General features: G+C 41.3%; 1 protein-coding gene across 7 annotated transcripts in view; it reads right to left on the bottom strand.

Annotated features, from left to right (window-relative positions):
• Positions 1-25,256, bottom strand: part of KANK1 (KN motif and ankyrin repeat domains 1) — a 193,553-nt gene that overhangs the window by 42,826 nt on the left and 125,471 nt on the right. For 6 of the 7 annotated variants that reach the window (XM_027105746.1, XM_027105749.1, XM_027105752.1 and 3 more), the window contains exon 3: positions 17,171-17,290. In XM_027105746.1, the coding sequence (XP_026961547.1) occupies positions 17,171-17,207 (37 nt within the window). In that variant the 5' untranslated portion in view covers positions 17,208-17,290. Of the gene's footprint in view, positions 1-9,837; positions 9,938-17,170; positions 17,291-25,256 lie in introns of those variants that run through there. The other variant, XM_027105753.1, reaches the window with a different exon arrangement.

Below are 25,256 nucleotides of genomic sequence, written 5' to 3'. Positions count from 1 at the left end.
AGAGGAACTCATACAGAGCCCGAGGCCTTGCTCTCTGCCCACTCCATTGGGCAGCACTTTCCAGCTGCATGGTAACAAGGGGCACAACTTAACAATCCCCAAATGCAGCTTCCTTTTGCTGTATCATCAGTCCTATCCTGGGCAGGCCTTAGAAGTCCAGAAGCCAGGCTGCAGGTGAGCAGTGAGAGGGAAGAAAGTGGAAAGGGTTACAGTTCCTGGGAATGGAATGGGCAATGTGTTAATAAAGGACACATTGTAGTAAGGAGGACGTGACATTACAGAGGCCGGGAGGGTCACATAATGGCCCTCTTCTCCAGTGTTCAGTGCCAACTAGAAGATGCAGCGACTCTACCCAAAATCTGTCTCGTAATAGTCAAGATACCACGGGCATTTCAGTACTTGTTCTCACCAGCCTCAGCAGAGCTGCCTTCTAATGTCCACTGTCTAATTTAAAGACTTACTGATGAACTAGAGCCTAAATTTGTCATGCACGCACAGATGGGACACAGCTTGGGGACTAAATGCTGTTTTCCAAACTTTCTTCAAAAATAACAAGTTGAGGGCTTCCCTGGTGGCGCAGTGGTTGAGAGTCCGCCTGCCGATGCAGGGGACACGGGTTCGTGCCCCAGTCCGGGAAGATCCCACATGCTGCAGAGCGGCTGGGCCCATGAGTCATGGCCGCTGGACCTGCGCGTCCGGAGCCTGTGCTCCGCAACGGGAGAGGCCACAACAGTGAGAGGCCCGCGTACCGCAAAAACAAAAAACCAAAACCAAAAAAAAAAAAATAACACGTTGCTCTAAGCATACACAGGAAATGTGCCAAAGAGTAATTTTGTGAAAAGCAGAGAAGCAGCACAAGCTAGGACTTCGGGACAGAAAGGCTTTTCTAACAAAGCATTACAGTTTTTTTTTTTTTCTTTTCTGGGGGGTGGGGCTAAAGTAATTATATGAATCCCAGTCCTTATTTTGTTTTACAGTATTTACATAAGAAAAAGAAACCGGCTTTAAGGCACACTGAGCAGCTCCCTATTAGAAAAACAGAGCTCAAAACAAATGACCAAAAACGGATTTACTAACAAGAAAGGAAATTCTGTGATTTAAGTAAGTCATAAACTCAACAACTCAGACCGTAACATATACATACAACCTCACACTCCCACGACAATGACATCTTTATGTTAGAGCCACGGGCTAAAGCTGAAAGTATCACTGAACCAAAAATCCAGGACTGAGTTATTCTTTCCAGCCTGTAAGAAAAGCAAATATTTTTTATAACATACAGAGCTTGAGTTTATATTTCACCAACCCCCATCCAAATGTCACACTCTCCTCTATTTTTCTTTTTTTGGGCTTTCTTACTTACCCACCCAGAAACAAAATAACTGTAATTTTCAGCAAGCAGGAAGCCAAGTCTCAGGCCCACTTCCCTCAGCATTAAAGGGCCTGCACACGTTAGCAGGCAAAGAGCCCAGGAGCTGCTGCAGAGCATTTATTTATACCCATTTGGAATTTCCTGACCAACTAACAGCCTGCTGGCCACGGGGTTTAATTCCAGGACTCTCAGCGTCAGTGAGACAGCAAAAACTACCAATGAACGAAACTGCTAGCAAGGATCTTAACCCAGAGGTAAAGACAGACCTCTCCCATGCCCCTTCCAATTTTTCAAACAAACTATGCTCATATCCTTCAGACACATGAAGTGCTAACCTAGAAATACAGCTATAAATCTGCTAATTCTAGGAAGAACACAGACTGAAAGGCGGCAAATGTGTCCTTATTCTTCCTGCTGACTTAGTCCCTCCCCCAAACCCTCCAGTGCTGAGAAAAGCTCCCTGTCACAATCTGAGCCATAGCGCAGGGCTGTTCTATGAAGGAAATGATTCAGTGTTATGCTGAACCCAGGCTGGGCTTGAGGCGAGTGATTTCTTTTCTTGGTTTATTCTTATTTAATGCAACATGTAATTTGAAGGCTAAAAACACTCCCATTTGTAAACCACAGACCCAAACCTTTTCTTTTTTCATAGTTCCTTAAACATTTTATTCCAATTAGATCATGTGACTTTCAAAGACACAGAATTAGTTCCCAAACAAGTGCATTCTGGTTTAGGGGGATAATATTTTTGAGCGACATTTTGTTTCTGTTTTAAACGTTTACTAAGAATGAGATGTCCCTCTAATGGTTTAAATTCACCACCAAAAAAAAAGAGGGAAAAAAGGGTTCTTTTAAATCTGTTCTTCACTTGTGCCTAAGTATATTGGGTAAATGTGACTGACTCTAGTGGAATAAAGTTTAATTGAATTCTTCTACAGGGCAAGTAAGAAAAGCTAGTTCTAAACAGTAAAACAGAGATTAACAAAGATTAAGGATGACTCTAAATGGCCTGTTTTGTAAAATTCAAAATGGGACAGCTATGTGGAGAGAGGCAGAGTTTTACAAGAACCCCTGGGTTTGCAGAGTCTAACTGGTCCACCTTAGTGCTGGCACACACCCTACCTCACTCCACTCACGTTCTCGTGGCTGAGTGCTTTAAAAGTGACTATCTTTGAAACAGACATTTTCCTGCATGAAGCTACAAAGATCAAACTTTTTAAGATGACGTGGAATTCATTTGGGCTTGTTTTACGCCAAATAAACTGATTCAAAGAGAAATAACAAACTAATAAAGAACAAAGCTTCAAGTGCCAGATACTTTGAAATATAGGATCCAAAAACTTCCAAGTTATTTTACCCAACGACACCACATTAGATAAGAGATTTGAGTTAGATCAATTTTTTCCTTGTTTTTGGACTTTCAACTTTTTTGAGATATTTATGTACCATAAAATTCACCCGTTTTAAGTGTACAGTTTGATGAGTTTTAGTTAATGTATATCGTTATGCATCCATCCCCACAATCCAGTTTTAGAAAACATCCATCATTCAAAAAACTTCCTTAGGCTTTTTTTTTTTTTTTTTTTGCGGTACGCGGGCCTCTCACTGTTGTGGCCTCTCCCGTTGCGGAGAACAGGCTCCAGATGCGCAGGCTCAGCGGCCATGGCTCACAGGCCTAGCCGCTCCACGGTATGTGGGATCTTCCCAGACCAGGGCACGAACCCGTGTTCCCTGCATCGGCAGGCGGACTCTCAACCACTGCACCACCAGCGAAGCCCCTTAGGCTTGTTTTATCATTTGCTTTTAAGAGAGAAATTTTCTCCTCTGTACTTCTGAGAATATTCTGGTATTATTTAGTCACATTATTATATTCCAAGCTAAGTATCAATACCAAAAGACTCGTTCTTAAGAATTAAACTGAGGAAAGCATCTGAATGTAGTGTTCCTTAATCCTGGAAAAAAATTCTGCTAAATTTTTATTTTATAAATACGAATATAGTTTATTCTACAAAAAGGTTGAAGGTTGTTATTTTGCCTGTGTGCTTCTATGAAGGCAAGGTCTAACAGAAAAAGTCACTGTATGCAAGTAAATGTCTAGTCCTTTATCAAGGATGACAAAAGTTGGGATGGGAGAAGAATTAAAAATAGGAGCTCCCTCTGACTGGAGAGTGTCAGTCACAACGGTTCCCACTGTCGGGAGAAAGACACATCTCTCTGCCTCTACTCTTCTTTAATTTATGTACAGAAGAAGCCACTAAATGAGATCTGGGAGGATGAAGATGTGCTCAAGACCTTTCCTCAGATAGGTGGGGAGTAGCCAGGAAAGGTGACTCCTTGTGAGAGGGGAAATGGGCTGTAGGCAAAGGTTTCTGTGACACCAGGCTGGCACACAGTGCCCCAACGGTCCTTCTTCCCTGGACGGTGGCTGCAGGACTTTGAGATGGCAACCAAGCATATCAGTAGCCACAGTTCTGCTGACTCGTCCCCCCATCCCCACCCCCAATGAATCAGAATCTCTTGTGGTGGGGACAGGGGCATCAGCATCTTTAGAAGCTTCCCAGGTGAGTCTCTGCCACAGCGAGGGATGAGAACCTCGGCTCTAAACCAAGCAAACTCTGCAACTCCTAAGTGTGTTCTTCACCTTGGCTTCAAGGAAGCTGACAGCCAAACTGGGGGCAGCCCCTTAAGCAATTCAAGTAGGCTCAAGGTTCAGATCACAAGTTCAACTACCTTCAGAGTCCAGGTTAATGATGGAAAGGAAGGGGTTCAGAGGGATTTGGGGGCGACCAGAAGGCACCTGTCCTCTCCAGATGACTGTGGCCCTGTGGAAGTACACAACCAGTGATCCAGATCTTTTGCTTTTTCAAGATAAGCTGCAGAAATTGGTTTATTTATTTTTTTTTAGAAATTGGTATTTTTATATGAAATTATCTAATGTAAAAAATCCTGGCAATTAATTCAAATTAAAACAAAGCCTTGGGTTGGTCAAACTGAACACGCTCCCAGGTCTCGGTATGACACCAAGCAAGGACTTCATGGTATCCATTTGGGATGCAGTTTCATTCCTGTTTCCATCCCTTTCCTTTTCCCATTTTCCAGGTGGCCAACTTTTTTTTCTTCTCATTTAAAATTGCTAGAGTCCTTGTTGAAACAAATTGAAGACAAAGACAACAACCAAAACAACAGCCTAGGATCCCTACCACCATTTCTCTTGCAGGTAATCTTGATAGCAAAAACCCTACCTGTAAGTCTGCATCCTGAAAAGAGACAGGTTGAAAGCAAGATGCTCTGCTGTCATGCTCATGAAGGACCTGTGTTGAGACTTCCCCTCAACCCTTAAAAAATTCAAATACCTTAACACGCTACGTCACCCATCCTCTCCTCTCAGACTTGAGACGGGATATGACACCAAAACCTGGGTGTCTAAGGGAACTGCAGTGACGGAGAAAAGTGGGCACAGTTCCCTTCCTCACCACCAGGGCTCCTTCTCTACCAATCTCCCTCATAGCCCAAGGAGGCTGACAGGACTTGAAGGGGATTAGAAGGACAGGACAGGTCCAGCAAGGGCTTACAGTTCTTTCCCATCCTGTTAGGTGCGGACAGCATTGGGTGCTGGAAGAGCACTCCTCTTTACCTGCCTGGATTAGAAGGATCTGCGCCTAAAACTGAACATCAGGGAGATTTTCCAAGAAGAGGCCACAACCAACACCAAAAGGGTGTGCCCCAGCGGAGGTGTGAGGTTCCAGCTGGGAAACTGAAATCAGGAAGAGGATGCTGTGGATGATGGGCCTATCTTGAAAGGCCAGAAAAGAACCCTCTGTCTTTGTTCAACCTTACTCAACAAAGTGCATTCCCCCAAACACATTTAAGGTTTAACACTGGAGTCACACTGAATTTCTGCGGGTTGGGTTTTTTTCACGGTCTGGGTTGACTCATGATTATTACTTTCATTGAGTTTAAACTAAAGACTTTCTCACAATATATTTTCATCTGAGATTTGAAATCAACATTTAAAAAAGCCAAATGACAAAATGAACTAGGGCATGAAACTAAAGGATTTAAAACTTTAACTGAGATTACCAAAGAGACTATAAAGGCTGTAAATGATGAAGCAGTAAGGACAGTTTATTTCCTCCCATCTAAAAGGGGTGATAGATCTGTGGAGACCTTCCCCAAAAAACTGTGGGTGAGAAGGAAGGTAGACCAATGGCCATACTCCCACCTTAGAGGTCACCAGCTCAGGTTCTCATCCACAGGTTCAACGAGTCCACCAAACCAGACTAGATAATAAGCAAGAGGAACTGACTGGAGCTCCCCCACCTCTCTCTGCTTGGCTTGTTAACAAGCTGGGAAAGGAGCAAAGAGGCCATGGGAGCTAGACAGAGCTTTCCAAATGGCCTCCAATAATACTCCTCTCTGGATAACCACATCGTACCTGGTCTCCTCTCCCTGGAACTCAAGGCATTTAACAGACAACACCATTTTAAGCCTACCTTAGAGCACGTGATGGAGAGAAAGTATACACTACAACTTCCACTTAGATGTGAGGTACGAGAAGGAAGAATCCAAGTATGTGTGACAAAGTGAAAGCCACCTGTTCATGCAGGGGAAATATCCAGGTGAACAGGCTGGGAGAAAATTGCCAAGAGTATGACAATTTAAGATTGGCAACTGGTAGGGCTCAATTCAACCCCACAGATTCCTAAGCAGGCACTGTGCCTGCGTCTTGCTCTGTATTAGATGCCCAGCGTTAAGGCAGCACCAAGGAGGTGGGCTGCAAACATTTGTTGGTTGAACACTGAGCCTGTTGGCTATGCTGGGTACTACACAAGCCACAATGGGCATACCAAGATGAAGACAACATGAATCCTGCCTCTTAAGACCTCAGAGATTACAGATTAATGAGACACACAACTACAACGCTTACATAAAAGCAAGTGATGGCAACTATTTAACAGAATACAAAGCTCTCCAGGAATAAAGAAGAGGAATGGGCGAATTCCCACTGGGAGTATCTGAGAACATGTGTTGGAAGAGGTAAGAGAGGAAGCAGGACTTGAAGCATAAGAAGGGCTCACATAAACAGATACAGGAAAGACATCCAAGTAAAGAGAACAGCGCTTTGAGCAAAGCCTACGGGGCAGGTAGGAGTGGGGGAGCAGCAGCTGGGGTGGTGGAGAAGCCCCTGCTTCTTTCACACCTCTTTGGACAGAGCAGGTCTCTTACTACCTGGAGCCACGGAGAACTGGGAAAGCCAACTGTGATTTTTGCAGGCATTATGACTGAAGAAACAGAAATAGACTATGATTTCTGTCAAAATAAGGCCCAAAACAAAGGCTTAGAATAAAGAGCAGAAAACAGAGATTAAAGTTAATGAAAGCTAAAATGTTTGGAGAGACAGAGAAAATAACAAAAGTATAGAAAGCTCAATGACCCTTAATCTTGCAAGCCATCCTTAACAAAACAAAATCAAAAAGTAGTGAGAATAAGGCAGAGACAGACCCACTTTCACAGAACCTCAGGGTTGGTCCTTCCACAAAGAAGGGAAACAGGTGCCCTCTGCCTAGTAAATTTCTGTGCAGTCTTTTAAAAGTGAGCTACTGAATGAATGAACTCACTGAACTGAATTGTTTCTACTGAGTTTTGTATCATTCTTTCTGGTAGTCCAAAAACTATACCCTCACTTAAATTTACCACTATTTGGAAAGCCTACTTTTTCTGTCCAGAGGACAGAAAACCAAGGGATAACGTCCCAGAGGAAAAGCCCCCAGCTCTAAGCCCTCTTTACCTTTCCAGAAGCTTTTCTGTCTTGGATTTCTTCATTTAAAATCAGTATCCTGAGGTGGTGTAAGTTCCAGCACTGTCTGCCAGTTCTCAAATAATTTCCGAGCACCCCCTTTGGAGAATCCACGGCTCCTTGTGTGTGTGTGTGTGATGAATGAGCGTTTAGAAGGCATTGCTCAGGGCCTGCTGAGCTTCCTTACAGGACAGGCTGACAGGTAACCAACCACAGAGCTTATGATGTGACGTGACCTTTTCCCCTCACATTGCCAAACAGCTGTCCCTGAGGCAGATTTGAAAACTGTGTAAAGTGTGGTGCTAATGGAAAAATCTGGCGGCAAAGGGCTTCAGTATTTTGCAATTTTTCCCTGTAAGCTGCATTGCTGGAATGGTTTGACACGCAAACGATTCCCTCCTCCCCGACCGGCTTAGGGACTTCCAGGTCTCCACCCTGCTGTGCTATAGAAGTCAGTATACCATCGGGCTGACTCACCACATGAAGAGGTGGAATACTGGCTAGGGGACGTGCTGCATGAAGCCAGCAGGTACTTCTACCTCCTCTGCCAGGTCATGGGAAGACAAATCAGGCTTTGTCCTCACAGTTGGAGGGAACATGCCAAATGGGCTGCCTCAAAAAACACTGCCATGGGGTGGCCCTGATTTGAATAAAAAATCCCCGTCAATCAATCTGAAACGCTAGGGAAAAGGAAATAAACCAGCCGTCACTTGCTGGGTACGCTGTCTTACATGAGGGAAATACTGAGAGCAGAGGAAGAGTGAACTTTTTTCTGTTTTAGTTAGAAGAATGTAAGAACTGATGCACATGACTAACGATTTAAAGAGATTAAGCAGTTGGGCTTATGAATTATTAGAAATGTCACCTCTCTCTCCCTCTGTTTTATTTCTAATCTTGGCATATTCTCCCCCTTTATTTCAGGAGACTTTTTTTTATTTGTGGCTGTGTTGGGTCTTCGTTGCTGCTCACGGGCTTTCTCTAGTTGCGGTGAGCAGGGGCTACTCTTCGTTGCGGTGCGTGGGCTTCTTATTGCGGTGGCTTCTCTTGTTGCGGAGCACGGGCTCTAGACGCGTGGGCTTCAGTAGTCGTGGCTCGCAGGCTCAGTAGTTGTGGTGCGCAGGCTCAGTAGTTGTGGCTCGTGGGCTCTAGAGTGCAGGCTCAGTAGTTGTGGCGCATGGGCTTAGTTGCTCTGAGGCATGCGGGATCTTCCCGGATCAGGGCTCGAACCCGTGTCCCCTGCATTGGCAGGCGGATTGTTAACCACTGCGCCACGACAGAAGTCCCCTTTCAAGAGACTCTTAAATGTGCCTGCTGTACAGAAACACTCGAAATGCCTTTGCCTAATAGATAGTTGATGCAAGAAAAAGGCACTCAGAAAGTGGACAGGGAAGGGAAAATTTGGCAGGACAAGTTGAATCAATGTTTGCAAAGCTGATGGAATTTATCAACTAAACCAGATACTGTGAGATCAAGTTCAGAAAATCCCATGACTATCACTTGATTCTATCCAACAGAGATCATGTCCAAAATGCAAAAGATCCCTTGGAGAGAGAACTGTTCCAATTAATAAAATCACAGAAAAAGGAGCTAAAATAAATTTAGTACTTGTGACTATTAATAGCAAATTGCTTCCATAAACTATTACTCTAGCACCAGCTCCTTTAAATAAAGGTTTATATGATGAAATGTAGCCATGTCCACAACCTCTGATCCAGCTGGTAGAAATGTCACGAACCACTCAAATCTGGCTTGTCACAAACAAGACAAAGTAAGAGTACAAAGATTTAAATTTCAGGATAAGAACAAAAATCCCATGAATCCAATAATTTTTTTCTCTTGGTCCAGTTCTCCCTCATGTCTGTAGTTCTGCTTTTCATTCTGTTGGGTTAGAAAAGCCTTCTGAATATTATAGAATATTATTCAATCTGAATTTTCAGCCATGGCTTGCTCCAAGAACTACTAGGATTAGAAATCTGGTCACTATTTTTAAAAATCCTCAATATAGCTACATACTTATTTTTAAGCTGTGAGATCACTTGTCCATATAGAACTGCCAGCTGAGATCACTAATGCTGTATATGTAAGTGGCTGCATATTTTAAACACTTCTCTTGTTTTCAGGCTTCATAATGAACTGCAACCCAAAAGCAGAGCCAGGCTTTATCCTCTAAAACATGAACAGCATATGGAATAGAGTACACTCCAAAAATATCTAATAAAGCAGCCAAGGGAGGAAAGATAGAATCATGATTTTTTTTTTTGACTTAGAACTTCTACAACTGTATGAATGAATCTTACCAAGTCTGATTTCCTGGTTGGGTCTTATTTGAGGTTTTTTATTAGAGAAGTCTACTCAATGCCATTTTAAAATATGTTGCCAGAAAACAGCAAGAATTCATTATCTCTGTGAATTTGAGAACTATGCTAACTATTTTTCATGCCAGATCAAAGAGCCTTTTATAGAAAAGGTCCCCAAAGCAGAAACTGTGAGCTTTAGTCACTGATTTTCCTCCAAACCCATTCAAACCTTTCTCAGAAATTGCACCAAGGAGATGAACAGGAATTATCCGGGACACAGGAAGAAGGAAGCTAATGGGCTCAACTAGCCCACCCAAAGTTCTTCCAGAAAGAGGGGAAGTGTATAATCAGACACAAATGTCAATACTCACGATGGGAAGTCTGCGGGTGAGCAGGGCACAAAATATTCAAGTCCTTGTAGGAAGGGCTGTTGTAATCCTTTGCCTCACTATGCAGTCTCCTAATGATAGCAACAGCTCAAGTTCTTAACATAGCCAATCTCCCTGTTGGGCTTTTATTTTGTGTTCTTTCTTTTTTGTTGGCACCCACGGTGTATCAGGGCAGCAATCGACAACTGAAGGGTACTTTGCCCAGCACTCAGGACTAGCAAGAGCCTGGATTCTATCCTTCTTACACCCAAGTCAGCTGGTACTTGCTGGGAGATAAGTCATCCTTCCTCAGCTTAGCTGGAGAGCTAATTGCCTGTCTGAAATCTGATGCTTAACCCATTATGACTCGCTCACGGTTTGAAGCAAAAATCTTCTAAGGCGAAGCTGGCTGCAGCTTAAAACCAAAGCCTTGAAAGTTTATAAAACAGGCAAGCCCTGACAAAGGGAGGGACTCTTCAGAGCCTCTTGGGGGCGGGACAAATTCTGGGGTTCTGATTAACCAGACAAGCACGATTCTAAAACCCAGGGTCCCTGTTTGTAGGTGGTCTTGGCATTTTAACAGTAATGAAATTCAAATGCAAATACTTCTTACTTAAAAAAATAACTATCTTACCAAACACCATCACTATAAGAAAATAAATTATTTCATTTATAAACTTCAGTGTGAAATTAGCCTTCAAATAACTAACAACGAAGTTTCATTTGAAGTTGAAATGCATAATCTAATTAAATCCAATTAGTAAACACATCAAATAACAGGATGAAACTGCACGATATACTAAATATACAAATATGAGATATATATATATATATATATATATATATATATATATATATATATGGTATTAGAATACGTTTGTTAATTTGGCTCTATGAAACACGTCACACGAAGAAAAAAAATAACCCCTGTCAGGAAGGACGTGTTATTTGTAATCATTCTACTTTTGGGTTTTTTGTAGTTTTCTTAAATACATACTTTCCCCTTGATCTGTTTCCCCTTGATCGGATCTTCATAGACACTATACTTCTGATTTTTAATGTCAACAGAATGCCTCAAACAAAGGAAAATTACTTTCCATATTCAACTTCTGGCTTAGCCATGGTGGCAAGTCGTGTTTTGCCATCTGAAAATAAGGAAGGGAGATTGAAAGGAGAAATCAAAATCCTGGCTAGCTCTTACGTATGTTTTTATGTTAGCCAACTCTGTGTTACCCTCTCAGCTCTTCTGATAATCACTGAACACACCGCTTAGGGGAAAATGCAAAGTACAAATAGGAACACTCATTTAATCCTCTTGCAGATTGTATCAGGAGACCCTGGAAGGTCAAGAAGGGTACCCATGAATTAAAGCAGTCCCAGTTTCTAATCAGCTTACTCTCTGTCTTTGGAGTAATACAAACACAGAGGTCAGGTCTAAGACTCACCACCATGAACACACCACCTCTGCCATGCTCTGTGACATTCTTTACAGACGGTCTCAGAAAACACCAGGTCGGCTCTAGCCAAACCAGTCAGTGCAAATTGGTCTTGTCTTGTACTTGACAAACAGCACGCAATCCCTGCTGTCAGGTTCACCGCAGTGGGCTCAGAGTTCTGTTTGAGAAATCTTCCTGCCCAGAAAAAATATTTACACAACGGAGAGTGGGCTGTACTGCACTGCAGCCTTCTGCCTGCTCGGCCACGAGTCTTTGGCTTTCTCTGGTTGGCCAGGTCTTATCAGTGGCCTTTGTACCTCATTTAAGATTAGCATGGAGAAAAAACCTGGAGCCAAACAACTAACCAGGGTAACAAGATTTTATGAAAGTTATTATATTAATTTAAAATGACAACCAGGGCTTCCCTGGTGGCGCAGTGGTTGAGAGTCCGCCTGCCGATGTAGGGGACACGGGTTCGTGCCCCGGTCCGGGAAGATCCCACATGCCGCGGAGCGGCTGGGCCCGTGAGCCATGGCCGCTGAGCCTGGGCGTCCGGAGCCTGTACTCTGCAATGGGAGAGGCCACAACAGTGAGAGGCCCGTGTACCGCAAAAAAAAAAAAAAAAAAGACAACCAAATGTTTAATGTAGTTCAATAAGTATATTAAATGAGTAAGTATGCATCTGTCTGGAAAAATTCACATGTATTTGGGCTGTGAAAGAGAACAGCAAGAGAGGGGAAAACTGTAATAAACTAGCAAAGGCAAGTATTCACAGAAATAAAAATGGTGATGGCAAGCATAAAAAGTCACTCCCTAATGCTCATCTATCCATTTCATTTAACTGTCAAAGGACAGTAATTCAATTCTTTCCCCAGCATCACAGCATCCGACAGAGCCTGGCACAATGGCACCTGAGCCGGTGTTTATTAGATCAGGAACTTATAACAGAGATAGCAAAACAAGAAGGATGGTGATTTCTCCTGACATCTGACCAGCACTTTACATTGTATTTATACGGTTATTGTTTTATTTTTTATTCACAACAATCCTGTGAAGAAGGTAGGACAGGTATTATTATCTTCATCTGACAAATAAGCCACTTGTTATTTGGCCTCTAAAGAGATTCTAGGCTCTAATTAAAGTTTCACAACATTAATTAGTGTTTACAGAGGCATCGATCAATACACTCAGTTTACAACATGATGCAAAAACTTGGGGAAAAGCACACCGTCCCTATCTCTGAATTCTTCAGAAATACAGCAATTTACCCAACCAATGACCCCCATTTACTTACTACTTGGCTATATAAAAAGAGAACAGTCAGCCATGAGCAATTTATGATGTTCATAAGTCATTACATTAACAAATGACATTAGGGTACTCTTAACAATACCATAATAAAATGTTTTAAATTAATGAAAACCAAGCTGGACCAGTCAATAGAAGTAGGATAAAGGATCTGGTGAAAAAGAGATAAAACTATGACAAACAATTGATAATGAGGGGGTTGCCAGTAAGAAGGAAGATGCAATCTGGAAGGGGTTCACAGGTAAGGTTGCCAGGTTTAGCAAATAAAAGTACAGGACACCCAGTTAAATCTGAATTTCAGATAAACAATGAATACTTTTATAGAATGACTACTTTTATAGACTACTTTTATAGAATGACCTCTATTTTATCTGGATACTCTGTCCACAAGGAGACTTCAACTTCCACTAGAATGTAAGATTCCTGAAAGCAGGGATTTTTGCCTGTTTTGTTCACTGTTCTATTCCCAGGGCCCAGAACGATGTTTGGCACGTTGTAGGTGCTCAGTAATATTTGTCATGTACTAGTTAAGTTTATGTCTTAAGCTGTGATGGTATGTACATGGGTGCTTGTTATATAAACTTTACGTATTTTGTATGTCTGAAATGTATAGTAATAAATTTACAAATTATAGCATTAACTAACTGCTCTTATAAGGGGGAGGGGGTGGGGGGAGGGATGGAGTGGGAGGTTGGGGTCAGCGGATGTAAGCTATTACATGGATAAACAACAAGGAATGGATATAGAATGGATAAACAACAAGGTCCTACAGTATAGCACAGAGAACTATATTCAATATCTTGTGATAGGGACTTCCCTGGTGGCTCAGTGGGTAAGACTCCACGCTCCCAATGCAGGGGGCCCGGGTTCAACCCCTGGTCGGGAAACTAGATCCTGCATGCATGTTGCAACTAAGAGTCCACATGCAGCAATTAAGAGTCTGCATGCTGCAACTAAGGAGTCCGCACGCCGCAACTAAAGATCCCGCATGCCTCAACGAAGATCCTGCATGCTGCAACTAAGACCCGGCACAGCCAAAATAAATAAATAAATATTAAAAAAAAAAATCCTGTAATAAGCCATAATGGAAAAGAATATGAAAAAAGAATGTATATATAACTGAATCACTTTGCTATACAGCAGAAATTAACACAACACTGTAAATCAACTATATTTCAAAAAAAAAAAAAATCAGTACCTTTTACCCAATCTAACTGAAGGACTCAATGGGGAAGTCAGAGTATAAAAAGGACTTGGAATGGTCCCTTACCCAGTTTAAACTCTAAACAGGGACGTGAACATGGGATGATCAGTCTTCAGGTGTGTTTTGCAGCCAAGGGCACAGTTTAACTAGGTGGTACTTTTCTCATCTGTCTTCTTTTGCATCTGCTTTATTCCTAAGACCGTGGAAAGTGTTTCTTTTGCCAGTGCTCTGACTGCACCGTCACACAGGATTTCTCCTCATAGTCTATGGAGCCCAAAGCAGTGATTTTTCAGGGGTAGGGGTAGGGAGGGAGACCCCTTTCGGGCATAACACATCTAGGGGAAGTACAGTTTAAAAAAGCATATTTAATATTACACTTTATTTTTGGAAAATGAAAGAAAACCATGTAATTTACTCCACATTTAAAACTTCCACTAAACTATCCAAATAATGTAACTTTTTCTCATGGGAAAGATCAGTAACCAGCCTTCATTAGCTTCCATAAAGCTCTCTTTATCCCATCTTAATCTGGGTTTGTAAATGTTCTTATGTTAATTACATTTCAAAAAGTATATTTATAACTCACAAACACTTTTGCATTGTTTGAGTTTGGCTTTTTTTTTTTTTTAACAATGGGCAGGTATTTCTTTTGTAATACAAAGTGAGAAAAGAAAATGTAAAATAAAGATTTTTATAACTGTAATCTCCACTATGTGAAATGCATAAAATTTAAAGAAGGAAATAATGCCATTTGCAGCAACATGGATGGACCTAGAGATTGTCATACTGAGTCAAGTCAGACAGAGAAAGACAAATATCATATGATATCGCTTATATGTGGAATCTAAAAATAATGGTACAAATGAACTTATTCACGAAACACAAATAGAGTCATGGATGTAAAAAAACAAACTTATGGTTACCGGGGGGAAGCGGGGGAGGGATAAACTGGTAGATTGGGATTGACATATACACACTACTATATATTGATATAAAATAGGTAACTAATAAGGACCTATTGTAGAGCACAGGGAACTCTACTCGAACTCTGTAATGACCTATACGGGAAAAGAATCTAAAAAAAGAGTTGATATATGTGTATGTATAACTGATTCACTCTGCTGTGCAGCAGAAACTAACAACACTGTAAGTCAACTATACTCCAATAAAAATTTTAAAAATAAATTAATTAAATTAAGAAAAAAAATTTAAAGGCCATATGGAAAATGAGCAAAAAATTTATTTCAGGGTGGTGGTATTGCCAGTAATTCTTGCTTTATGTTTTTGGAAAACACTAAACTTGTGTATTATAAAATTTTCTCTAATGAGTTTCATATATATGTATGTGTATGTATATGTATACATAATGTATACATGTATATGTACCTGTGTATGTACACACACACATATATTTATACACATATATGCATATATAAAATTAAAGTAATTGTGTATGACTAAGCCTCTAATCAGATTTGCTTACAGGCTTACAGAGGTCATGGTGATTAAACAAAAACCTTCCTTTGCCTTGTCCAGGTACCTTTGTGCAATAACAATTCATACCCTGACACCCCAGAAGTCACAGATCAGAGAGCTTTTCTTCACTTTCAGACTCAGTCCCCAGACCTGTTAGGCAGGACACCAGGTGAGGAAGAAAGGTTATAACTGTATCATCAGACTTCAGGAACAAAGGAAAAGGGATACTCCAGGACAAGTCAAGTTGGAAAGGGAATTAGGGTCACTTGGGGTAAGTATCTAAAACCTTGAATATATTGATTCTGCCAGAGATACCAGAGCGTTCCGAGGCACCAACAGCTTCGAGCCCCCTTCCTCTGAGTGTGTGAGAAGAACTGAGGGCAGGAGAGGGAAGGGAGACCATAGCATCATGGGGGATTGAAACCCGCCCACAAGTCTCAAGAAATTTCACAATGTTTCAATCTCTTCCCTTATCAGATATTCGACTAGAGAAACAAGTAATAATCCTGACTTTCCTTTCTTCACTTAGGTAAGTTACTGAGCTTTTCTGTGCTATCATATAGGGATGACAGTGGTGGTGGTGATGATAACAGCATACTCTCCTAGGATTACTATGACTATTAAGTATGATAATGCAGGCAAAACATCTTGGGCACCATGGTAACACTAAGTGCTCATTAAATGTTAGGTATTGTCATTCATATTTTATTAATGACAGCAGTCCTGAGCAGAATCTATAATAGTCCTGAGAAGCTGAGCAGTAGAAAGGATAGGAAAAAGAATGAACAGAGTAAGATCAGTTGTTCCATAATGAACAATTGAGTTTATTTGGGTTTGGTTTGGGGCAAGCTAGAGCATCTTTCCAGAGGGGATACTTGCAGCTGGGATTGCTAAAACAGAAAGCCACACATGGGCTGGGTGGGCCCAATTCAGAGGTCTCCTCCTTCTGCTGTTGTTTTACAACTTACACGGCACTTGTGTGCACATTTCTGGTGCTCTCATTGGTTCTAACCCTGCAGGTGGGTATACTTACTGATGTCTTACACATGGAGAAATAGTCCTGCCCTGTAATTCATGGTTAATGCAGGAGATGGGTCTCCCGATTCCAATCCCACATTCTCTCCATTACCCAGTGCTCAGAGCCAGCAGAGCGAAGACCTTGGACTCAAGCGCTCCACAAGAATTCCCACATACACAGTTACTGCTCTCACATGTTCTGCTATTTGGCAGATAGCTCAAGAGAAGAATGAACACTTAGAGTACCATTTTGGACAGGTTGTCATCTCCTGTCATATACTGTCTCTTAGGAGGCTTTTCTCAGCATTTGTTCTATAAATTTCTCCAAAATCTTATATAAGCAATATTGGAATAGATATGCAAACTCTATAGGTCTCTAACATAACCAAAGCAATAATAAGAATACAAGTCTTTATGATTCATAATATATTTGGTTTGCTGCACATTCCCTCTGGGAAAGTTACTTTAAACAAACAAAAGCTGCTTGGGAGTGGATACTAGGAATTGGTTCTAAGCATTCAAACTCATTTCCTTTTTCATCGTTCAATCCCTCATAAAGAAGCGCAAGAGGAGTGTACATTATCCTTGCATCAGCATTCAGTATTTTACATTTATCTTTCAACACTCCAATAGAATTGACTTAGGTAATAATTTACCTAGCTGATTTCTGTACATAAAGACTCTAAAGATAAAAGCAAATTCTCTAAGAGATTAAACAAAACAACAACAGAAAACTTCAATGGACAGAAATTGTTTGAAATCCTAGTTATCTAGGCAACTTATTATTTACCCATTATTAAAAAAGAAATAAATTAGTTTGAGCAAAGACACACACTAATACACACACACACACACACACACACACACACACACACACTCCAGAACATGGAGTTACCTGAGGCACAGCCGTTAACCTTTGTGGTGTGAGCCATGCTGGCTTGAATCCAAAGACAGATACAGAAAGGAGTGAGGAGTCATGCAAATTTTATGCATCAAGTTCCCAAATGCACTCAACCTGAAACAATAAAGAGAGCCCCATCAAAATGGGTCATTTAAAAATATGCACAACACTAAATCTTAGACTTCTGTTTACAAAGATGACTGCTAATGGAGAGAGCAAATTGGAAGCGGGGAGAGACAGCCTGTGGAACAAGGTGGTGACTGCCCCGGACCCGGCCACTGGGTGTTGAGAGTGACACACCCACAGATGCACCCGTGGACAGGTGCTGAAAGCAGGTCTCTAGACACAGTACTCTTATGGGAGATAAAATATGTTCTCCAGAAACGTGACTTTTTAAGGAAGGTGGCCTTCAAATACAAATATGTATCATTCTGTATCATTTCACAAACTATTTTTCATTTTGACACTTATCCTCCTTTCCAAATGTTGGTTCAATAGTTTCATTTTCTCAATTGAACCAAAGCAGCTGTTGCACCAAATGCTCATTTTTTTAAAAGGTTAAACTTCATGTGAATTCTTCCTTGATAGCTCAAGTTTTTCACTGACCTAGTCTTTTTAAAACATAAATCTGACCCAGGCAGTCCCTGTCTTAAAAAAAAAAAAAAAAAAAAATCTTCAAAATCTCCTATTTTCCTGTTGGATAAACTTCAAATGACACAGCACGACATGTGGTTTTGAAACATTTAGGGTTTGTTAGGCAACATATTTCTTATTTTATATCGATTCTCTGCTTAAAAGTTAACTGAGATTACAAGACATATTCCAATCACAAAATTTAGAACAAAACACACACAAAAAACCCCACTGCTCCAATCTTTGCTTCTTCAAAATGCCTTTTGAGAAATGTTGGCAAGGGCTTCCCTCATGGCGCAGTAGTTAAGAATCCACCTGCCAATGCAGGGGACACGGGTTCGAGCCCTGGCCCGGGAAGATCCCACGTGCCGTGGAGCAATTAAGCCCGTGCACCACAACTACTGAGCCTGCGCTCTCTAGAGCCCGCAAGCTGCAACTACTGAAGCCCGTGCGCCTAAAGCCCGTGCTTCGCAACGAGAGAAGCCAGCGCAATGAGAAGCCGGGACGCACCACAATGAAGAGCAGCCCCCGCTCGCCGCAACTAGAGAAAGCCCGCGCGAAGCCACGAAGACCCAACACAGCCAAAAATAAATAAATTAATTAATTTAAAAAAATGTTGGCAAGGAAAGCAAACAATGGTACAGACAGAAATATTCCATTTCCACTGTGTCCAAATTCTCACTCTAAACCAACAAAATCCGAAGAAATTGAGCTTAACGAATTCCAAGCTGAGAAATAAAGTGTCAATTTAGAAACCCACATGAGCTTCTCAAAACAGAATGCTGAAATAAATAACATATCCATTTATCCTGGATTCTAATGCAGCCATTGATGTCATTTAAGAGCTTTTAATGATTAAAAAAAACTATTCTGTCATAACCTATTTTGTTAAAAATACATATGTACATATTTACACATCTATTTAAAATAATTAGAAGTAAATACGCCAAAATGTTCATTGTGGTTGCCCTTCAGTGATGCAATTATGGATGATTTTAGCTCCTTCATTACTTTTGTAATAACAATTATTTAAAAAAGAAACATTAGATACTTCCTGTCAACTTGGTTTTATCTGCTTTAAAATGCACTGAAGAAAGAAAAAAGTATTTTAAAACACTATGCAAAAGAAAACTATCAGGCCACAGTCATGGAGATCATAAGAGATTAGAAATATAAACAAATAGGAAGGAAGAGGAACCAGCTGATTGCTTTGATCACACAGGGTGAGAATTTCTTGCTGCTTAGCTAGGGAAATTTTCTTCACTGTTTGAATGGGTTTGCACTATGGTTCAAGGCTGACTACTGAAAGCAGCTCAGTGCAAACTCTAAAGGACCGGTTTCTACAGGCTGCTTCTGACAGCTGTGCTCCTTGCATGGCTTTTCCAGTTACGGTGACTACTGCTCAGCTTACCCACAGAGACCTGATTCTCAGCCTCCCACTGAAGGCCTCCCAGCTCCCTGCTGGTCCCCAGTTTCTGTCTGGCAGCCCACCAGGAGGGCAGGATGACTCTAATCTCTCTATGTGGCAATCACCTGACATTCTGTTGGAAACAGGCACTGGTTCAGGTCCATGGCATTGAACTTGGAGAGTCAGAGCTAGCTGAATCAAAAGGCAGACTTTAGGGATAGAGTGAGCATTATGTCTGACAAATGTAGCTTTGTTAAGAAAAAAAGGTGGGGACTGGGTAAACTGAAGAAGGATGAGTGAGTTGATGAGGGGGCAAAAGAAAGAAGTCCAGCTTCTGGAATTATTCAACTAATTATACTTCTAAAAGCAACAACAACAAAACCTAAGCAAAACTGCTTACTGGCCTCAATCTAGCCCTATGTGTTTGTATTCTTGCTTCATAATGGCTTGTAAATACCACCATTTAAATTCTTGAGGGCAAACAGAAGGCCAGAAGAAACAAGCTGCCTGTGTTATAGGTGAATGAAGTATGTGTCAAGGTATTTGGATGGAGATGTGCCCGGAATCTTCCTAGTCAAGCTTCATAAACTTTGGTCCAAGGTTTTCTCCTGTTATTGAACCTCTTTCAACCTGGCAGAAGATTTTTATCTCAGATTGAATTTGGTCTCTCCCACCCTCCCCCAAACTGAACAATAAAATCAAAATGAGGAGGAAGCCTAAAATTAGGAATCACAGGCATATCACTGGTAAAATAACAAAATGTGCCTGTCACTGGGTGTGGATCCCGGCAGTGTCTGTGCAGAAACAACAGTTTTATATTGTGTATTGATTTTTCCCAGTTATTGTTCATGCCTGACAGGTGGCCTCAGATTGTGAGGACTCAGTCTTCTTAATGATATGCAGATTCTTATGTCAGTGAATTGTATAAACCAGAAAAGATTTGGCCGTGATCCATTCTGTTACAGATCAATAAACTGCTTCTTTTCACTGTCAGAGAAGACTGCAAACCAGTAAATCTTAAGTGGTACAACAGCGGCTTGGTTTTGCTCACTAAGAAAAAGTGCCTCAAAAAGATTTAGGAAAATACACCAACAGAGAAAATAAACAATTTGTCTTCTTGTCTGTTTATTTTAAGAGACTGATCTGCATTGAAGAACATTTTAGCAGCTCTCCAAGTATGGTGCAGAGAATAACGCAGACATTGCACGAATTAACCCCATAGATACATTAGCTTAATATGAAACAGATATGAAAAAGAGCGCACTAGACCTTTTCTAAGAACACTTGAATGAAAACAAATAAATGAAACAGAAATTTGATGTGCACTCTAGGCCAGCACTGCCAACCAAATGGCATTGCCTTGGTTAGAACCAAGATAATGATGATGATGACCACAACACTGATGACAGCCAGTGTTTATCAACCTCTTACCGCTATGTTATCGAAATCTAAAACATCATCTACTCCAAGCTGCACCATTATTTTAAGTACCTTTGATTTTTAAAAAGATATTGCTAATTAAATGGTAATAAAGTGCTTCTTAAAATTACATTAATTGTAAGACATACCCTCATTTCACAAGTGTTAAAATGTGAAAAATGTGCATCTTGGAATTGGCAAAATGATGTTACCTTTAAAAGCACTTTTAAAAGCGCTTAACAGTTATTACCTTAATTAAACCTCACAACAACCCTATGAAGTACAAAAATCCTCTCTTCCCATTTTACAGATAGGAAGCTGAGACACTGGGAGGTTTAAAATGTGCCGAAGTCACACAGCTGGTGAGTGAAAGAGCCACAATTAAAGCTAAGCAATTCGGCCCTACAGCTCATGCTCCAGCCCCTGTGATTAGTGATTCAGAGTGAGGGCACTATTTCTTTAACAAATAGCAACGTATATGCGCATAGTAAGGTCCCTTTCAAGGAGTCACCTAAGGGATGTATATGCCCTATTGCAAGGATGCTCTGTTCAAATCCCTTTTAGGTAGAAAGTTATGTTTCAAAGTTTTATGTAATATTGGTTTTAAAGCAATTGTATTTCCAGCTTTACTCTTTGAGATTACATGTTTAAGAGCTTGAGGAGCTACTGATATGACACACAGGGTATATCTTAGCACTTATTGGTCATACTCTCTTCCAGACTTCACATGATATTAATCAGCCTGGTTATCAATCTTGTTCCTTAGACTTTGCCATGAATGTCATTTGACTCTTTCAAAAAATTAAGTATACTTAAAAATTTTTCCGCCACTGAGGACAGGTGAGAGATTCTCAGTGGCACTGCAGGAGTTTAAAAAATGGACAGGATCAGTGCAGCATAACTGGAATAAGAACCTTGCTGCTCAAAATGACAACTATGAAAGGGGAAACAACCATTTTGATGTGTAAGTTCTAGAATGTCTTTTATAGCATATAGTATTTTTCCTAAATTAAAGAAGCAATATAGGGCTTCCCTGGTGGCACAGTGGTTGAGAGTCTGCCTGCCGATGCAGGGGACATGGGTTCATGCCCCGGTCCGGGAAGATCCCACATGCTGTCGAGTGGCTAGGCCCGTGAGCCATGGCCGCCTGTGCTCTGCAACGGGAGACGCCACAACAGTGAGAGGCCCGCGTACCGCCAAAAAAAAAAAAAAAAAAAAAAAAAAAAAGAAGCAATATAAAGAATTTGACAAAATCTAGGCTTCCCTGGTGGCCCAGTGGTTAAGAATCTGCCTGCCAATGCAGGGGACACAGGTTCGAGCCCTGGTCCAGGAAGATCCCACATGCTGCGGAGCAACTAAGCCCATGCGCCACAACTGCTGAGCCTGTGCTCTAGAGCTCGTGAGCCACAACTACTGAGCCCACGTGCCTAGAGTCCATGCTCTGAAACAAGAGAAGCCACCGCAATGACAAGCCCGTACACTGCAACTAAAGTAGCCCCCGCTCGCCATAACTAGAGAAAGTCTGCGTGCAGCAACGAAGACCCAGCGCAGCCAAAAATAAATAAATAAAATTAATTAATTAAAAAAAGAATTTGACAAAATACGGAAAAGACAAAACATGCAAAAAATAATCATTTACTATCTCACAATCCTAATGTTCCATTGTTACCACCTGAGGCTATTTCTTTTGAATATATTGACTATATGTATATTTTAATTACCTTAACATGTTTTAAAGACTACATCATCCTAGAATTTGTACCAGCCACTATTTTGTTTCCATTTTAGAGAAATAAGATAAACTAAATTATTATGCCATTCCCACAAGCTCACACACTAGTGCTGGAAGCAGAAAGAGACACAATTAAAGGAGAAAGCACTGAAACAGCAGTGTATACACAGTTCAACTCCAATCCATAGTAAGGTGGTCTTACTTTGCCCAAAAAGGGTGGGAATAGCTGAAAAATGTATTCAGAAGAAATCACTTGGCCTAAGTCTTAAAGGATGAATGCGTGTTTTTCAGGGCAAGAAATGTGGAAGGGCATTCTAGGCAGAAGGAACAGCACATGCAAAGGCAGGAGATGAGAAAGTGGAGGTCTCAAAGTGTGGTTCCCAGACCAGCATCATCATCATGATCTTCTGGGAACTTCTTCGAAATGCAAATTCTCAGGCTGCCCCAGACCTATTGAAACTTTGGGGGTGGACCCCAGTAGTTTGTATGTTAACAAGTCCTCCAGCTGAGTCCAGTGTAGGCCAAAGGTTCTCAAAGTCACTGACTTAAAAGATGGGTTAATTGGGGAAAAATTATGTCCTAAGGCTCCAAGAGCCAGGAATGCCCTCTGATTTTAAGAAAATGATACCCAGGGACTTTCCTGGTGGTGCAGTGGTTGGGAATCCGCCTGCCAATGCAGGGGACATGGGTTTGAGCCCTGGTCCAGGAAGATCCCACATGCCGCAGAGCAACTAAGCCCGTGCACCACAACTACTGAGCCTGCGCTCTAGAGCCCGGGAACCACAACTACTGAGCCCACATGCCACAACTACTGAAGTCCACGTGCCTAGAGCCCATGCTCCACAACAAGAGAAGCCACTGCAATAAGAAGCCCATGCACCGCAATGAAGAGTAGCCCCTGCCTGCCTCAACTAGAGAAACCCTGCGTGCAGCAACAAAGACCCAGTGCAGCCAAAAATAAATAAATAAATAATAAAAAAATTTTTAAAAAGAAAAGAAAATGATACCCAGTGATTTAGAAAACATCCCCCAGAATGCCTGACCTTTCTCCATTCACTTACTCAAAAAATACTGATTGGGCATTCAGCATATGAGAGGCACACTGCTGGGCACTAAAATGGTAAACAAAATAGACTCAGTTCCTGACTTTTGGGGGCTTTTAGGCAGGAATTACACACATACTTACACACATACCAGCAAATTTTTAACAAATTATGCGAAATGTATAATACAGGTGTAGAGTGAGACTAATAGAGGCTAAACTTCTTAGGATTAAAGTTGAGAGTATGGAGATGGATGAAAATGGGTGGTCCTTAGAGGCTTCTCTAGGGAAATGACACTGTAGGTGAAACCTGAGGGATGGGTAGGAGTTAGCTGGGGGGTGTATGAAAGATAAGAATGGTCCAGAGAACAGAATGGAGCCCATAAACAGATTGACACAATGCTCTCACCTGCTTTTCCTCAGTGGTATATGAAACTCAATAAACTCAATAAAGGAAGGAAGTCTTTTAAAAAAATGGTGCTAGAGCAATTTGCTATGTTTAGGCAAAATAACAAAGCTTCATCTTACTCTTTCACCATATACAAAAATTAATTCAAAGTGAATCATAGTTTTGAGTGTAAAACCAAAACAACTATAAAGTTTTCAGAAGAAAATGTAGAAGACCCTTGCAAACCCTTGCAGACCTAGGGTTTGGAGAAGAGTTCTAGATGTGACACCAAAAGTTGATAAAGTGGACTTCATCAAAATTAAAAGTTTTTTTTCTGTAAAAGAATGGCCCAAAGGCTCTGGGGCAGGGAAAGTTTTATCAGCTGAGCAACTGAGTTTATTCAGAGAGCAAGAGAGTAGACTGGGCTGAGAGGAGAGGTGAGCAGAGGCTAGATTATGAGATTTGCCGGACCTTGCTGGCCATGGTAAGGAAAATGAGTTTTATTCTAACTGCAAAGTAAAGTCATTGAAGGTTTTAAAGCCAATGAGTAACATAATATAAATGATCTTATTTTCAAGTAGTTTGCTTATTAGGCTTTCTTTAGGGAGAGGTAGGTCAGGGCTTCTTTCGTTATATTATCATGGTGAAAGGACACTGGATCTTGCAGGAATGGTTTATTCAGACCAGTCCTTTAATTTGACTTTCCACAAACATTTTATTTTCTACTCTTTAGAGCAGAAAGGCTCAGTCATGCTAAACAGGAACTTCCCAGATGTTCTTGTGTTTTCCCCAGAAGATACAAGTTCTTATTTAGGAGAAACTGAAGAGTTGGTCAAGTGCCTAGATCACAAGATAGTTTATAATTTGCTGCCTGACAAAAGTTCCCAGAATGTTAAACTGTGTTATCAATACAGCATATGCACTTCAACTGAAAATGGTTACAGGAAAAGCTGGAACCAGAAACCGAATCCAGCGATTTAAAAAGAACTAGCGGGCTTCCCTGGTGGCGCAGTGGTTGAGAGTCCGCCTGCCGATGCAGGGGACACGGGTTCGTGCCCTGGTCCGGGAAGATCCCACATGCCGCGGAGTGGCTGGGCCTGTGAGCCATGGCCGGTGAGCCTGCACTCCTCAATGGGAGAGGCCACAGCAGTGAGAGGCCCGCGTACCGCAAAAAAAAAAAAAAAAAAAGGAAAGAACTAGCATCTCCTGTGCCCCAGCCACAGTCAAGTTCAAGTTGCCCTTAACATGTGATACAAGCTATTCCAGTGTCTTGAATGCTGCCTTCCTTCAGCTGAAATAAATCTGCTTTATGCTTTTATACTTTTAATAAAGACTCAGAACATTCTCTGCTATTTTGTTGTCTCGGGCTTTCCAGCTGGGACAAGCATACTGCTTTCATGACTGTGCAAAAATCCAGCTCATGTTCGTCTACACATGCGAGGCGGCAAACACTAGGGC

This window comes from Aethalodelphis obliquidens, unplaced genomic scaffold, assembly GCF_003676395.1.
Source record: "Aethalodelphis obliquidens isolate GAN/ISIS:26980383/991018 unplaced genomic scaffold, ASM367639v1 scaffold7, whole genome shotgun sequence".
In the NCBI taxonomy this organism is placed as follows: domain Eukaryota; kingdom Metazoa; phylum Chordata; class Mammalia; order Artiodactyla; family Delphinidae; genus Aethalodelphis; species Aethalodelphis obliquidens.
Note: the sequence above shows the minus strand (reverse complement) of the source record. Positions and strands in the feature narration are given on the sequence as shown.